Source organism: Typopeltis vanoorti, chromosome 16 (genome assembly GCF_054136105.1).
Source record: "Typopeltis vanoorti isolate ZY-2024b chromosome 16, IOZ_Tvanoo_1.0, whole genome shotgun sequence".
Taxonomy (NCBI): Eukaryota; Metazoa; Arthropoda; class Arachnida; order Uropygi; family Thelyphonidae; genus Typopeltis; species Typopeltis vanoorti.
The window spans coordinates 57,137,946-57,151,732 of record NC_143564.1 but is presented as its reverse complement, the minus strand read 5'-3'; the positions used below and the strand labels follow the sequence as shown (position 1 = coordinate 57,151,732).

General features: G+C 37.0%; 1 protein-coding gene across 1 annotated transcript in view; it reads left to right on the top strand.

Annotated features, from left to right (window-relative positions):
• Positions 1-2,371, top strand: part of LOC150098038 (uncharacterized) — a 108,088-nt gene extending 105,717 nt beyond the window's left edge. The window contains exon 6 of the mRNA XM_090406439.1: positions 1,747-2,371. Within this exon, the coding sequence (XP_090262565.1) occupies positions 1,747-1,788 (42 nt within the window). The 3' untranslated portion in view covers positions 1,789-2,371. The remainder of the gene's footprint in view (positions 1-1,746) is intronic.
• The last annotated feature ends 11,416 nt before the right edge of the window (positions 2,372-13,787 follow it).

Below are 13,787 nucleotides of genomic sequence, written 5' to 3'. Positions count from 1 at the left end.
AAACCAAATTGCATTCTCTAGGGTGATTGTTAGATCTGTGGATTGAGAGGTGATGAAATTGCTGATTACTAATTAGCTGATGAGCCTCCATGTGGTAAAGAAGTTAGTTGTTGATGATCTTCTCTATCGTTTTTGAGAGGACTGACAAACGTGCAGTGGGACAAAGTTTGATGACTACCGTTATCATTTTTTTTTTTTTAATTTATCAGAATGGGCTGAATGTAGCCTGCATCCATGTTGTAGGGAAGATGTCAGAAAACTGAAAGATTATAAAGACTACATAGGTATACATATTGATTCTAGAGAACAACTGGGAAGAGAAAAATTTCATCAGGACAGAAAACTTGATGTTCAAGTGTTCTTGAGATAAAAGACCAGAGCAGGTGTGGAGTAAGTTGTTCTTCATATAGCCAGGGCTGTACTCACACTTTTCCCTGAATTGGGCAGGGCCAGAGGCGCTAGAGTCCTCGGGACCCTATCTCATTTGGGGTCCTTAAATTAGCCCTAATTTTTCAGTAACCCCAGCTAGAGACTCTTGCACTTGTGCATAAGTATGGCCCTGCATTTAGCAGGAGGTAATTTGTTGTGGTCCTCTGTACAGGAGTGTGGGTTACGTTATAATGGTTCCTTTACTTTTTTATCTTGGTCCTGCATTATAATATGAATGCCTAATATGTGCTGAAGCAATCAGAAAATATATAACTTGAGAAATCTCTTTAGCATATTGCAGCTACTGCTATCAGTTCAGGAAGCTTAAAACATTAGATGTGCTATAGTATGCCCATGCTTTAGAGATCTTCGCTTGGAGACTTGCCAAGAATAGTCGATTCATGCTGAAGGGGAGAAAGAAATGAAGGACATACGAATTGATCGCCAACATGCGAAAGCACGTGCTTTATAGATAAAATTTCCCAACTGTTCTTCTTTCACTACGCATTATTCCCGCTTCTTATGCAGGCTCTGAGTGTTACTTAGATGCGACTTCTTGTTAGTACTACTCCCAACTGACCTGTCGCCTGGTCTGCCACTGGGGAGGGGGGAGGATATATTTTTGACTGTAGAGGCGTATGTTCACGGGGCTGGTTTGCCTGCTTGCAGGATGAAAAACGCCAGATAAACTGGCGGAAAAAACCCAATCCCCATGCCCAAGACTGGCTAACTTGGCTATGCCTGAGGAAGATCCTCAAATTCCTCACGTCTACGACGGGAATAGAACCTGGGACACTCCTTTCCCAGGCATATGGTTGTGAAGCGCAAAGCCACTAGGCTAACCACGCAGTATAAAATTTCCCAACTGTTATACAAGCAAAATAGTTACCACTTTAAAAACTACAATGATCATAAAAGAGAAGTTAATTTTCCAACGTGTAATAATAAACAACTCATCCCACAATACGGATTGATTACCCTATTATCAGAATGGATTCTTCTTCTGTTGATATGTGCAGGTGTCGAAGGATCTCAAATCTGTGGGTGTACTATATGACTTCTCAAATAATGTGCACAACAATAAGTGACAAACTGCTTTTATTTTCAGTAGAGATTTTGATCATCTGATTATTTAGAACAAACAGCATTTATGGTGGAATAGTACTAAAATTTTCAAAATTGGAAGTGCTAACAACAGGACTAAACTTTATGTATCACTGCTATTTAACTGTAAGTCAATTTCTGATTATATTATTTCACATATTTTAAAACCAACTTTGCTGAATGTTTGTAATATGTGTCTGGTATTATTTACAGATAATACCTGATGAAGACTGTATAAAGAAACAAGATACTTGAGCAGCAATACTTGTTCTTCTATTAAGTCTTATTTTGCAATCTTTAGGAGTCAGTACAGCAGCAGCAGAATCTGTTGTGGGCATTAAAGCTTCCTAATTGATCAGTCCATTGAATTGAAACTTTGTATATTGGAAAAACTTGATAATTATGGCTTTTAGATTTTCAAAAGCATGTCCTGTCTAAGATATAAATGTAATGTGCACAAGATTTTTCAAATTCTGATAAGTGATGCCATCACTAATCTAGAGGTGCAATAGGTAATCTATTTTTGAAGTGTGTGAAATATATAGGAAAAATTATAAAAAAAAAAATTAAAAAAAAATCATTAACTCACCTATGTATTTTTTTGTTATAATTCATTATAACATCAACAGACAAAATAGTGATTTTGTAACACATTGGACATATTTAGTGATTCTTTAAAGAACATATATATACATAGTTTTTAAAGAGTAATTTTATTATCAATTTTAAAAGGAAAGGTAAATGTTTAGGAAGGTAAAAGAATATTAAATTTTGGATTCTGATTTTTCTCTAATGTTATGTAGATAAAAGAATGTATAATAAATGAGAAGAATGGTAATGATTTTGTGGTAATGAGAAGTGAAATCTTACAAAACAAAGTTTTTAAATAAAATTAGTTATATTTCTTGAAAAGAGCAGATGGGTATTAAATATGATCACTTAAATAATTTTAGCACTGTGAGCAGCAGGCTAAAGGTTAGATAATTCAGAAATCCTGCTTCTAGAGGCTAAGCATGGAGCTTCTTTTTTTGAGCCACTTTAGGCCTTGAGTAAGCACGACAGCTGTCACATACAAGGCAGTGAAGTTTATGGCAGTAGAATTTTGAACCCTCCAGAAAGGCTTTCCTGCTTTATATTTTATTTGAAGGTTTTTCTTCTACTGGCATGTATTGCTCGTACCAGGCCGATATGTCATCTGCCTGGTTGGTCCGGCAGGTGATATATCTACTCTCCAACCAGCAGTCTGTGGATTTTCAAATCGTACTGTGGCATGAACAATCATGAATTAGGTAGCAGAAACATTATTGCATGAGTTAAACAGAAATTAGGTAGCAGACACATTATTGCATGAGTTGAGACCATTATCCTGATTATTGAAAGCCTGAAGTGTCTTCAAAAAGTTCCATGTTTCATCTCTAGATCTAACAGGGGAACCAGATTATCTTAGCCCATATGGAATAACAAATAAAAGATCGTTCGCAGATCAGATTCACAGGAGTCAGAGGAGGGACTTCCATTGAGCAGAGAAAAAGAACTGGAAAACAAATCCAAATCACTTATTTCTTCAAACTTCATATTTTAACTTTTGACACTTTTTTTTTTAATTATTCGTTTTTGTTTACATTTGTGCCTGATAGCAATTTCTTGATTTTGAATCATTCTTAGTATGGAGAAAAAAAAATAATTGTAGGCAAAATTATGTAAGCAAAATTTATTTCACTTATATTTTATACGAGCTTAGGCTTCTAAGCAAGAGCCAGTTCAGTGTCAAACATCAGCACAAGTCCATAACCAGTTGCACTATATCATTTATACTAATGCATTTCATTTTATCACTTAATGATTCAGGTCAAGAGTGATAAATTAAAGATGCCAAAAAATTATTTTCTCAGTTTCATTCTTTATCCAAGTGTAAGCACACAAAATTTGTGTGTGAAGTAACTTCGCGACTAGGCTACTTGTATACAGAGGCTAGTAACTTCACATTAATTACTTTAGGCAATTAATGTGAAGCAAACTTGGGTTGCTTACACTTGGATAAAGGATGAAACCAAGAATATAATTTAAGTTATAATATAAGCAGGTGAAAAAACTTTCAACATCTATCTCTAATCCAGAGTATTTTAGTAATAAGACGTGACACCTTTTGACTACTCGTATATGGAAATATGACTTCTGTGTTACTTCAACCTTGGTAACATTTTTGCTTTGGCTTCTGCTGATGAGACATCAATAAAAGTTGACTTTCTGAATCTAGGGATCTAGCTCCCAACAATTCCAGGGGAGTAGAGAGGCTCTGTTGCTGACTGGACTGGTCTTTCCCTGTCGGAAACTCTGTTTGAGAGTGGAACCACAACAGAGTTTCCTGTCCTGGAGTGTTCAGGTCAGGAGTAATAAGTTTAATAGTGATCCTTTAGGGTCATTCAGTGAGATTTAGAGTGATCTTGCAGATCACTCCAAGTTTCTGGAGAGGTATCCTGCACTTTAACATATCTCAATAAAGGTTGAAACTGATCTGGGTAGTGGCCCTTCTCATAATACATGGCATCACATGTCTGTAAGGATGTGCGTATTGCCTTATGGGATACTAAGGCAATCGATGTGAAGTTACGAAGATGGTCTGAAAAGTTCTCGGCCTTGGCAATAGATGGCAATACTATTGACAAGATTTTTTTTTCTAAGTTGTTACATCTGTCATAAGCATCCATGTGAAATTGCAAGTCATCCTATCAAGTAATTTGTTTTCTACAGCTGTTTGAAGCAAAAGTGTTATCTGTATCCCTTGAAATGGATAAAATTGAGTATTATCGTGCGGTTATAAAATTGTTTGTAAAAGAAGGTTTAATGGCAAAAGAAATTCATTTGAAGTTCATAAAAGTTTATGGGCACTCTTCTCCGTCATTTTCAACAATTAAGAAATGGGCTGCCAAGTTTAAATGTGGCCATACCAGCCTTGAAGTTGATCCGCGTGAAGAATGTCCATAAAGTGTAACAACACGGGAAATCATTGATCAGTGAATGATATGGTATTGGATGATCAGCAAGTCAAAATGCGTGAAATTGCTGAGACTATAGTCATTTCAAAAGAACGTGTAGGATATATTTTGCATGAAGAATTGCAAATGAAAAAGCTTTGCACAAGATGGGTACCACTCTTGCTCACAGCAGATAAAAAATGCACTCACACAAAAATCTCTGAACAATGCTTGGAGCGTTTTGATAAGAATAAAACTTATTTTAGGTGTCAATTTATTACTATGGATGAGACTTGGATTCACCATTACACACCAGAATTCAAATAGCAGTCAAAACAGTGGACAGAAGCAGGTTGTTCAGCGCCAAAGAAGACAAAGTCTGTTCCATCAGCAGGAAAGGTCATGGCAGCGATGTTTTGGGATGCTAAAGGCATGTTGTTTATTAATTATCTTGAAAAGAGTAAGACAGTAACTGGGAAATATTATTCTGATCTTTTAACCAGACTAGACAAAAAAAATTCTTGAGAAAAGACCTGGTTTGCAGAAGGAAAAAATAATTTTTCATCATGACAATGCACTTGCCCACAAAAGTGTTTTGGCAGTGGGAAAATTAAGGGATCTGCACTATGAATTGTTGGAACATCCACCCTATACCCCAGATTTGGCTCCCTCTGATTTCCCAAAACTAAAATTATTCATCGCTGGTCAGCGTTTTTCTTCAAATCAAGAGGTGATTGCAGCTGTAGAGAGGTATTTTTCAGATCTTACTGAGTACCACTACGGAGATGGGATAATGGCACTGGAGCATCGCTGGAATAAATGTATTAGTCTTAAGGGAGATTATGTTGAAAAATGAAAATAATTTTGAAATTATAAATTTGTTTTTTCATTGTTAGGCCAAGAACTTTTCAGACCACCCTTGTATTAGCCTCTGTAGCCCAGTTGTAAAGTTGTTTTGTTTACATTTCAACTAAGGATGAAACCAAGAATATAATTTCTTGACATCTTTAATTTATGTGAGAGGTGAAATTAGTGGGTCACAGGTGTACTAATGAATTAGATTATTAAGTGTTGTCTTACTGTTTTCAGTGTATCTGTGCGTACATGTGACATATTTAGATTATTCATCCTATCATTAGTAACTTTAGGTTCGAGGCTTCTCCAGAGGTAAGTACAGCTAGTTACTAGATTTATTTTTTTTTTTTTTTTAAAAACTTGGAATTTAGGTTTGCTTTAGGCATTTGCACAACCCTGAAGTTTTTATGACTTCTTGCAAACAAAATAGGCCAGTCGACTCCAGGTTGACTTTGAGAAATCTGCAACCATTGACAACAGACCAGACTACTCACAATCTGGCTCATTAACCTAGGAAGCAACTGAGGAACAAGAGGCATTCTGCGAAGTTTGATATTTCCTTGCGATGCAAGGAACCAATATCAAATGAAACTGCAACCCCCATGAAAGCAGAAATTAACCAACACAAGGAAAGAATTCCTCCTGCAGGTGAAGGAACAATGGATGGAAGTGGCCATAGCCCTCAAAAACTAAAATAAATTTTACGAAATCCAGGAACATGGATGAGGGCGATCCCAATACAGCCAGAGACAGTAGCCAACTACTGCACATTTACAACTTTTAGATTATAAGAAAGTCCAATACAACATTCCACTTTCAAAAGTGAAAAAAACTTCAATTTGTGATACTGCATGGTATAACAGAATCCATCAACACAGTCACAAGAGATCTCCAAAACCATGGACTAATAAACTCTATTAAATTTAGCGGGGTGCTTAAGGGTCAAAGCTGTATAACTGAGAGGAGACCTCCACATAGCCTTTAAAGGAATGCGGAGAACCGACCAGGGCTTCTGACCTAATGTCCAATCCTCACCTTCTCGTGGTGCACCCTGTTGGGTATCTACTTTGATACTGAACGAACGAGGATGGGCTGGCAATTTGGGATTTAGCCGACCAAATTGTATTCTTATTGGTTAAACCAAAATAAAAAATGATGGTACAACATGACAAAATTTCATGCCGGCTGGGGCGTCGCCCGGTTAAACAAGGCCCCCGTTGTTTTCGCCAGGGAACCAGGGCGAACAGCGAAAAGTCAGCTACTGGAACAAATCTGAAAACAAACCCCAACTCAACATCACCAGAGTTAAAGATCGGTACTATCAACGTAAGAAGCCTGAATGGCAAAGAAGTGGAGCTAGCTGAGGAATTAGATAAGTACCAGATCGACATAATAGGGGTGACTGAAACAAAAAAGACCAAAACTGGTGAGATCTTTCTGAGCAATAAATACAAAATGTTATATTCAGGCAATAACAATCAAGGAAAAGAAGGAGTAGCCATAGTATTCAACACAAAATACGAGGCTAATCTTCTTGAATGGCAGTCAGTCTCAAGTAGAGTAATGTGGGCAAATATGAGAATGGGAAACTGGACAATGAGACTTATTTGTGCCTATGGTCCCACAGAAGGTTCTACTAAGGTAGAAGTGGAGGAATTTTTTGAGGCTTTAGAAAAAGCAACTGACACAATGAAAAAGGAAAAGTTGGTCCTTGTTGGGGATCTAAATAGTAGAGTAGGAAATGATTGTGAGACATACAAAAATATTTTGGGAAAATTTGGAGAAAAGAGCAAAGCTAATAATAATGGCAAATATCTGTTGGATTTCTGCTCAGGACATGGACTGGTTATTACTAACACCATGTTCCAACATAAAAATGTGCACAAATTCACATGGAGAGAAGAGGCTAGGAATAAGAAAAGTCTCATTGACTATGTTATTGTTGATAGTGATGTTTTCTCCCTGGTGCAGGACACCAGAGTGTACAGAGGATTTGAAATTGGAAGTGATCACTATTTAGTCTTGAGCAGGATAAAATTGAATTTCATATTGAAAAGAATAACATGTAAGAAAGTTTTAAAGCGAATAAAAGTTGAGCAGCTCTCAGATGTAAACTGTAGACTAAAATACAGAAATATTATTGAAAAGAAAATGAAAGAGTTTGAGAACAGGAATCAAACCTTGGAGATTCAGTGGCAAACTCTGAAGGAAACATTGATTGATTCTGCCAGAGAGGCATGTGGTGAGGTTGTGTGCAAAGATAAAAAAATCAGAACTCCCTGGTGGACACAGGAAGTTAAAGAGGCAGTGAAGGAAAAGAAGAAAGCATATCAAAAGTTCCTGGCAAATAAGTCAGCTTTTACTCTTACAGAATACAGAGACAAATGTAAGAAAGCTAAACAGTGTGTAAAACTAGCTAAACAAAAGTCATGGGAGGACTTTGGCAAGAATATAGAAAATAAATATCAAGAAGGTGGCAAAATATTCTGGAGGTTGTTGAAGAAGCTTAGAAATGGAGGAAAGAGTGCTGTAAAAGGAGTTAGAGATGATAAAGGTGACATGAAAACAGGAGAAAAAGATATCCTTGAAGTATGGAGTAATTACTTTGAAAAACTGCTAAATGAAACAAGCAGTGATGACAGCACAGTGATAAAAAAACACTGACCAGCCATGCAGTCAGGAATACATATCCATACTTGAAGTAGAAAAAGCCATCAAAGGCTTGAAATGTGGAAAGGCAGCAGGAGTAGATGATATTCGACCAGAAATGCTGAAATATGGTGGTATAAGAGTCTTACAGTGGCTGCACTGCATAGTTCAGAAAGCCTGGACAGAAGGACGAATTCCCGATGATTGGAGTAGAGCTCTCATAGTACCCATATATAAAAAGGGAAATAAAACTGAATGTGAGAATTACAGAGGTATTTCCCTACTGAGTGTTCCTGGCAAGATCTATGCAAGTATACTTGAGAAACGGTTGAGAAGAATTGTGGAAGAAAAGCTTGGTGAAGAACAAGCTGGATTCAAGCCAAATAGAGGCTGTCAGGATCAGATCTTCACTTTACGACAAATAGTCGAGAAAGCATGGGAATATAACAAAGATCTGTATTTAAGTTTTGTCGATTTGGAAAAGGCATATGACAAGGTGCCAAGAGAGAAGCTATTCAATACGCTGCAGTTATATGGTGTTAGTGGGGCATTATATCAAGCAATACTTAGTCTTTATTTGAGTTGTGAGTCAGCAGTTAGAATTGAAGGAAGTACAGGAAGATGGTTTAATGTTAAATCTGGTGTGAGACAAGGATGTACATTATCCCCTCTGTTATTCATTATCTATATGGATCACATTATGAAGGAATGTGGTATTAAACCTGATATCAAAATTGGAGATGTTAATGTCAGCTCTTTGCTTTATGCGGATGATGTTATACTTCTAAATAAATCCGCTACAAGTCTGCAAGATTCTCTGACTAAATTGAATAGCTGTTGTAATAGATATGGTATGAAGGTCAGCAATAAAAAGACAAAGACAATGAAAATAGGCAGAATCATTGAAAATGTCAACTGTGTTGTGAATGGAGAACCTGTGGAACAAGTAAAACATTTCAGCTACTTAGGCACAATTTTTACTGAAGATGGTAAACTAAATATAGAAATAGACAACAGAATCAGCAAAGCTGGTATCGTGGGAAGTCAATTGAATAAATTCATATGGAATAAGAAAGAAATTAGTCGGAACACTAAATTAGCTGTATACAAGACTGTGTTCAAACCAATTTTAACTTATGGATCTGAGAGCTGGGTCAGAAGTAAAACACTTGACCAAAGACTAGAGACTGCAGATATGAGAGTCCTGAGAAAGATTAGAGGTGTGAACAGATGGCATCAATGGCAATATCATATTAAAAATGAGGATATTAGGAAAGAACTTGACATTGTCAGCATCCAGGAATGCATTAGCAGAGCTAATCTCAGATGGTATGGTCACTTAAATAGAATGGGAGAGGAAAGATTAGCAAAACAAGTGTTCTCTGCCAGGTTGGCAGGAAAATGACCCAGAGGAAGACCAAGATATAGGTGGATTGATACGGTACAAAGTGCCTTAGACGATAGAAATATAAGATCTGATAATGTTGGAGTCTTGACAAGTAACAGACTGATTTGGAGGAAAATTGTAGATAGGAAGTTAGTAATGATGTAATTTTTTCATGTAGTACTGTCATATCCTGTACACCCCTTGAGGGTACATGGCAATAATTTGATGATGATGATGATGATGATTAAATTTAGCTATATGGCCCCAAGAAGATAAACTGCCAATGCCTCTTGACCTATTGGAAATTAGCAAACAATACTGAGAAATCTACAACCTAAAAACAACTTGCTACCTGGCTAGAAAACCAGAACCATTATGATGGAAGACATAAATTGGACGATGCCACTGTTGTCAAAAATTCAGCCACTTGCAGTGATGCTGCAAAGTTGATTTTGGCTGTGTTAAATACGGAAAAATCACAGTGGCTTCCTGCAAAAAATCTAAAATTTGCTGCCTTACTTTAACTAGAGTGTGACATTCAGTCAGAAATGCTCAAGTATGGCACCATAAAAGTTACAATACCCCACACAGCATAATTCAAGTCAGATTCCAAATGAGATTATGCCAAGTGGCATTTTACTTACAGGTTGAAAAAAAAGCCTCGTGATTCAAGTAAGTTTTTTTGACTAATAGGTGGTGGTAGTAGTTCAAATGACAACTGGGAACAAGGAAAATGTAAGATTGGATATCAGGAATAAAAGATAATACTGTGATAGGAGATGGTAGTGTGTTGCCCAAATATGACAGTTATTAGATAAAGCAGAGCAAGAATCATGAATGATATGTTAGCAGAAATGTGTGAAGACAAAGGAGTGCAGTTTGTTCATTGTTTGTGAAATAAGTTTGAAGGAAGAATTGAACTGTATGAGAGTGATTGAGTGCAAGTCAGTTGGAGAGGCTGCTGCTGGAAAAAAAGAGTAATGAGTGCAGAGAATGAATCTGAGGAAGTAAGAAGTTATATGAAAGAGTGGGGGAGTAAGGAATGAGAGATTGAAGTGGTGCTCATGAATGAAGACGTAGGTTTCATGAGTGTAGAGAAAGACTCAGGGTGGACAGGGAAACAAAGCATGAGAAAGGTTGATGCACCAAGAAGATGGGAATAAGTATGTAGACTTAAAAGGGAAGGGGTGGGGTAACCTGGGATGTAGGGAAAACAGTTGGATTTGAAGAAGATTCTGGAAGTAAGGAGAAAGAAATTGCTCGAGGAAAGTATGAAGAAATCACATCTAGTAAGTAGTATCAGTGGAACTTATTATGGATCCAGGAATGAGGTTATGTTTATATGCGAATGCTAGAAGTATCAGAAACAAGGGAAATGAAATTGTTGCATTGATTGAATAAATGAGACATGCTTGGATGAGAATGACATCCTGACAGGAATAGAGATGGAAGGGTATGATGTATTTCATGAAGATAGAAAGAGTGAAAAAGGAGGGAATGCTATTAATGATACAAAAGGTTATATCCATAAAAGGTAGAGATGCAGGGGGAAAATGGTAGTGGTTTTGAGGCAGCATGTTGTGAGATACAAGTGAATGAAATGAAATGCTTCATTGGATGTTGCTATAAATCTGATAATGTGGAAGGTAGTGTCCAGGAAATATATAAGCAAATGAGAAAAGAATGATCGTTGTGGGTGATTTTAATTATATCAACATAGATTGGGATGATAAGATAGCAATTGGAATAAAGAAAATGAGTTTTGAGGGACATTTATCTCAGGCGTATGTAACAAACGGGCATAGAAGGATTCAGGGTCTTTGGTTTGATCATCTCATCAGAAGATATTAAAAATTAGGTGTCAAATCTCCCTCCACTTGGTGAGAGTGACTGTGAAGTGATTACCTGGGTAGTTGCCAACCACGTGAGGAAGAGTATATGTGGAACTACAAGGCTGGTGATTGTGAGAAATTCAGAAGACAGCTTGCAATTGTAGCATAGTACAAGGGGTTGGTGAAAAGAGATCAGTGATACTTGGATGATATTCAAGAAATATCTATTAGAAGCAATGTCTAAATGTATTCCAAAGGTCAGAAGGTTAAGTAAGGTATATGTAAAATGGATGAATGAAGTATAGTGCAGAGAAGATAGGCCTTACTGAGGCAACATAAGAGGGTAGTGGTAATAATTCCATATGGACTACAAAGAGCAGGCAGAAGGGTGACTCGGATTGCAAATTGGCTATCTGGTAGGTATCATGGAGCAATATCCCAACAGAGGAAAGTCACTAGTGGTGTGCCTTCAGGGGCGGGGGGGGGTCTGTTTTATCTCTATGTTAATGATATTTGGGAAGATTTGAATGGAGATATTGAGTTCATATGTCATGCAAAGTATGCGGAATGGAACTGATGTTGCCTTAAAAGAAGACTTGAATGGCCTTAGTGAATGGGAATGTGGATGTCAGTTCAATGTTGCAAAATGTAAAGTTTTAAATTTTGGAAAACAAATATTGGATGTAGAATATGCTTTTGGTTGGAAGTGGAAGAATTAATAAATATATTATGGGGTACCAAAAAACCAGAATCTGAATTTGGAGCGTGCGCATTTCCGATGAAATCACTAGCATTGTAAGTTCAATTTTCCACTCCAGTCTAGCAAGCGGCATCCTGTGTGAACTGGTTCTTTGTTCTGGCTCTTTTTTTTTGTTAGTGCTTACAAGCAAGTTTGTCGATTTTGTGATGTCTGATATAAGGAACGGAGTGTGAATTTTTTTTTTTTCCCCTTTTGGGTAAAACTGCATCTGAAACTATTGTTATGCTTCAACAAGCCTTTAAGTACAACGCTTCAAGAAAACGAAAGTCTACGAACAGTAGCGTAGCTGGAGCTTTTGCCGTCCATCTCAATACACAACACACTAAAAATACTACAGTAAAATAGGAGCGCGTTTACGTAGTACTGCGTTTGAAGGGCTCTGAAAGATAAGTTTAGTTTTTTTTTTAATAAAAGCTTTATTAGTTTAATAATTGTGCTAAAATTAGAATATATTGCGCAGTTAATTAGTTTAGCTTAAAAAGTTAGTTTTAAAAAACCACTCGCGTGCAAGTTTTCTGTTTCGTACTTTGATTCACGCACCCTCACGAATCACTTCACCAAAATCAGAAACTAGATGTTGAACCACAGAAGCAACGATGTACCAGTAAGATCAATGTGTCATCGTTAATCCTAATTGTCCAAAGATCAACATCTTTTAAGTCGACAGTTGGAATTTTTTGTTCACTAAATTATTATGTAGTAGTTTCGAGACAGGTATTTCAATAGTGCACCTTCATTTTTTTTTAATTCTTCCTCCCTAGCCTTTTTTCCCCCTAAATTCTGCACCACTTTCTTTTATTCGCTTCATCTTAAGTAAGACTGAAAGAATAATAATAAATAGATATTCATATGCACTCAAGTGGAAGTAATTATACAGAGAGAAAATTTGAATGATGAAAAAAAAATGAGAAATTTGCTGTAATGAGCGAGATCGCACGATTACATGGAGTAATACATAGGGCGAAGTGACTGCAAAACTTTCCCGAGCGCCTCGGCAATAAGCAAGTGTACAAAAGGAATAATAAGCGTATGATGGGAGTGTTTCAGAAATGAAGGAAAGAATGTTGTACGGTGAGTCGGTGACTCGTTAGTAAGAGGTGATAAATGAGAGTTTGACTAAATCGTACTTACCAGGTGCGAAAATTAAGGATGTAAGTGAGAATATTACAGTGCAGAAGCAGAGGGTGAAAGAAATGATAGTCGTAGCGGAAACGAATGATTTGAAAGGAGATAAATTTAATATGATAGAGGACGTGAAGGAGTTATTAGAGGTAGCGCAAGAAAAGAGTGACAGAGTAAGGATAGTCAGTCTGTTGCTGCGGTATGACAGAGAACAGTTTAGGAGGGCCGTAATCGCAAATGACTGTGCAGGTTATGCAGATGGTGTGGAGTGAGTTTGATAGCCAAAAGGATTTGTACGAGATGGATGGCTTACATTTGAATGGATTTGGTGTGCAAAGACTGGAAAAAGTTGTTGAGTGAAGTGAGTGGATGTGCAAAATCAGGGAAACTAGAACTATTAAGGAGGAGAGGAAGTGGATATGCAGACATCAATGAGGCAGTTGAGTATAAGAATGTTTATAATGTGCCTGAGTTAATACGAAGGACAAGAAATCAGAATGGGATAGTTAATATAATGCATCAAGATAGTTGTGGGACAAATGGACCTCTGCATTTCATGTATACTAATGCCAGGAGTATTAGGAACGAGAAGGAAGAATTTTTGTCCTTGGTTGGCTCTTCCTGGCTACAGGTTATTGTTATTAGTAAAACATGGCTGACAGAAGATTATATAG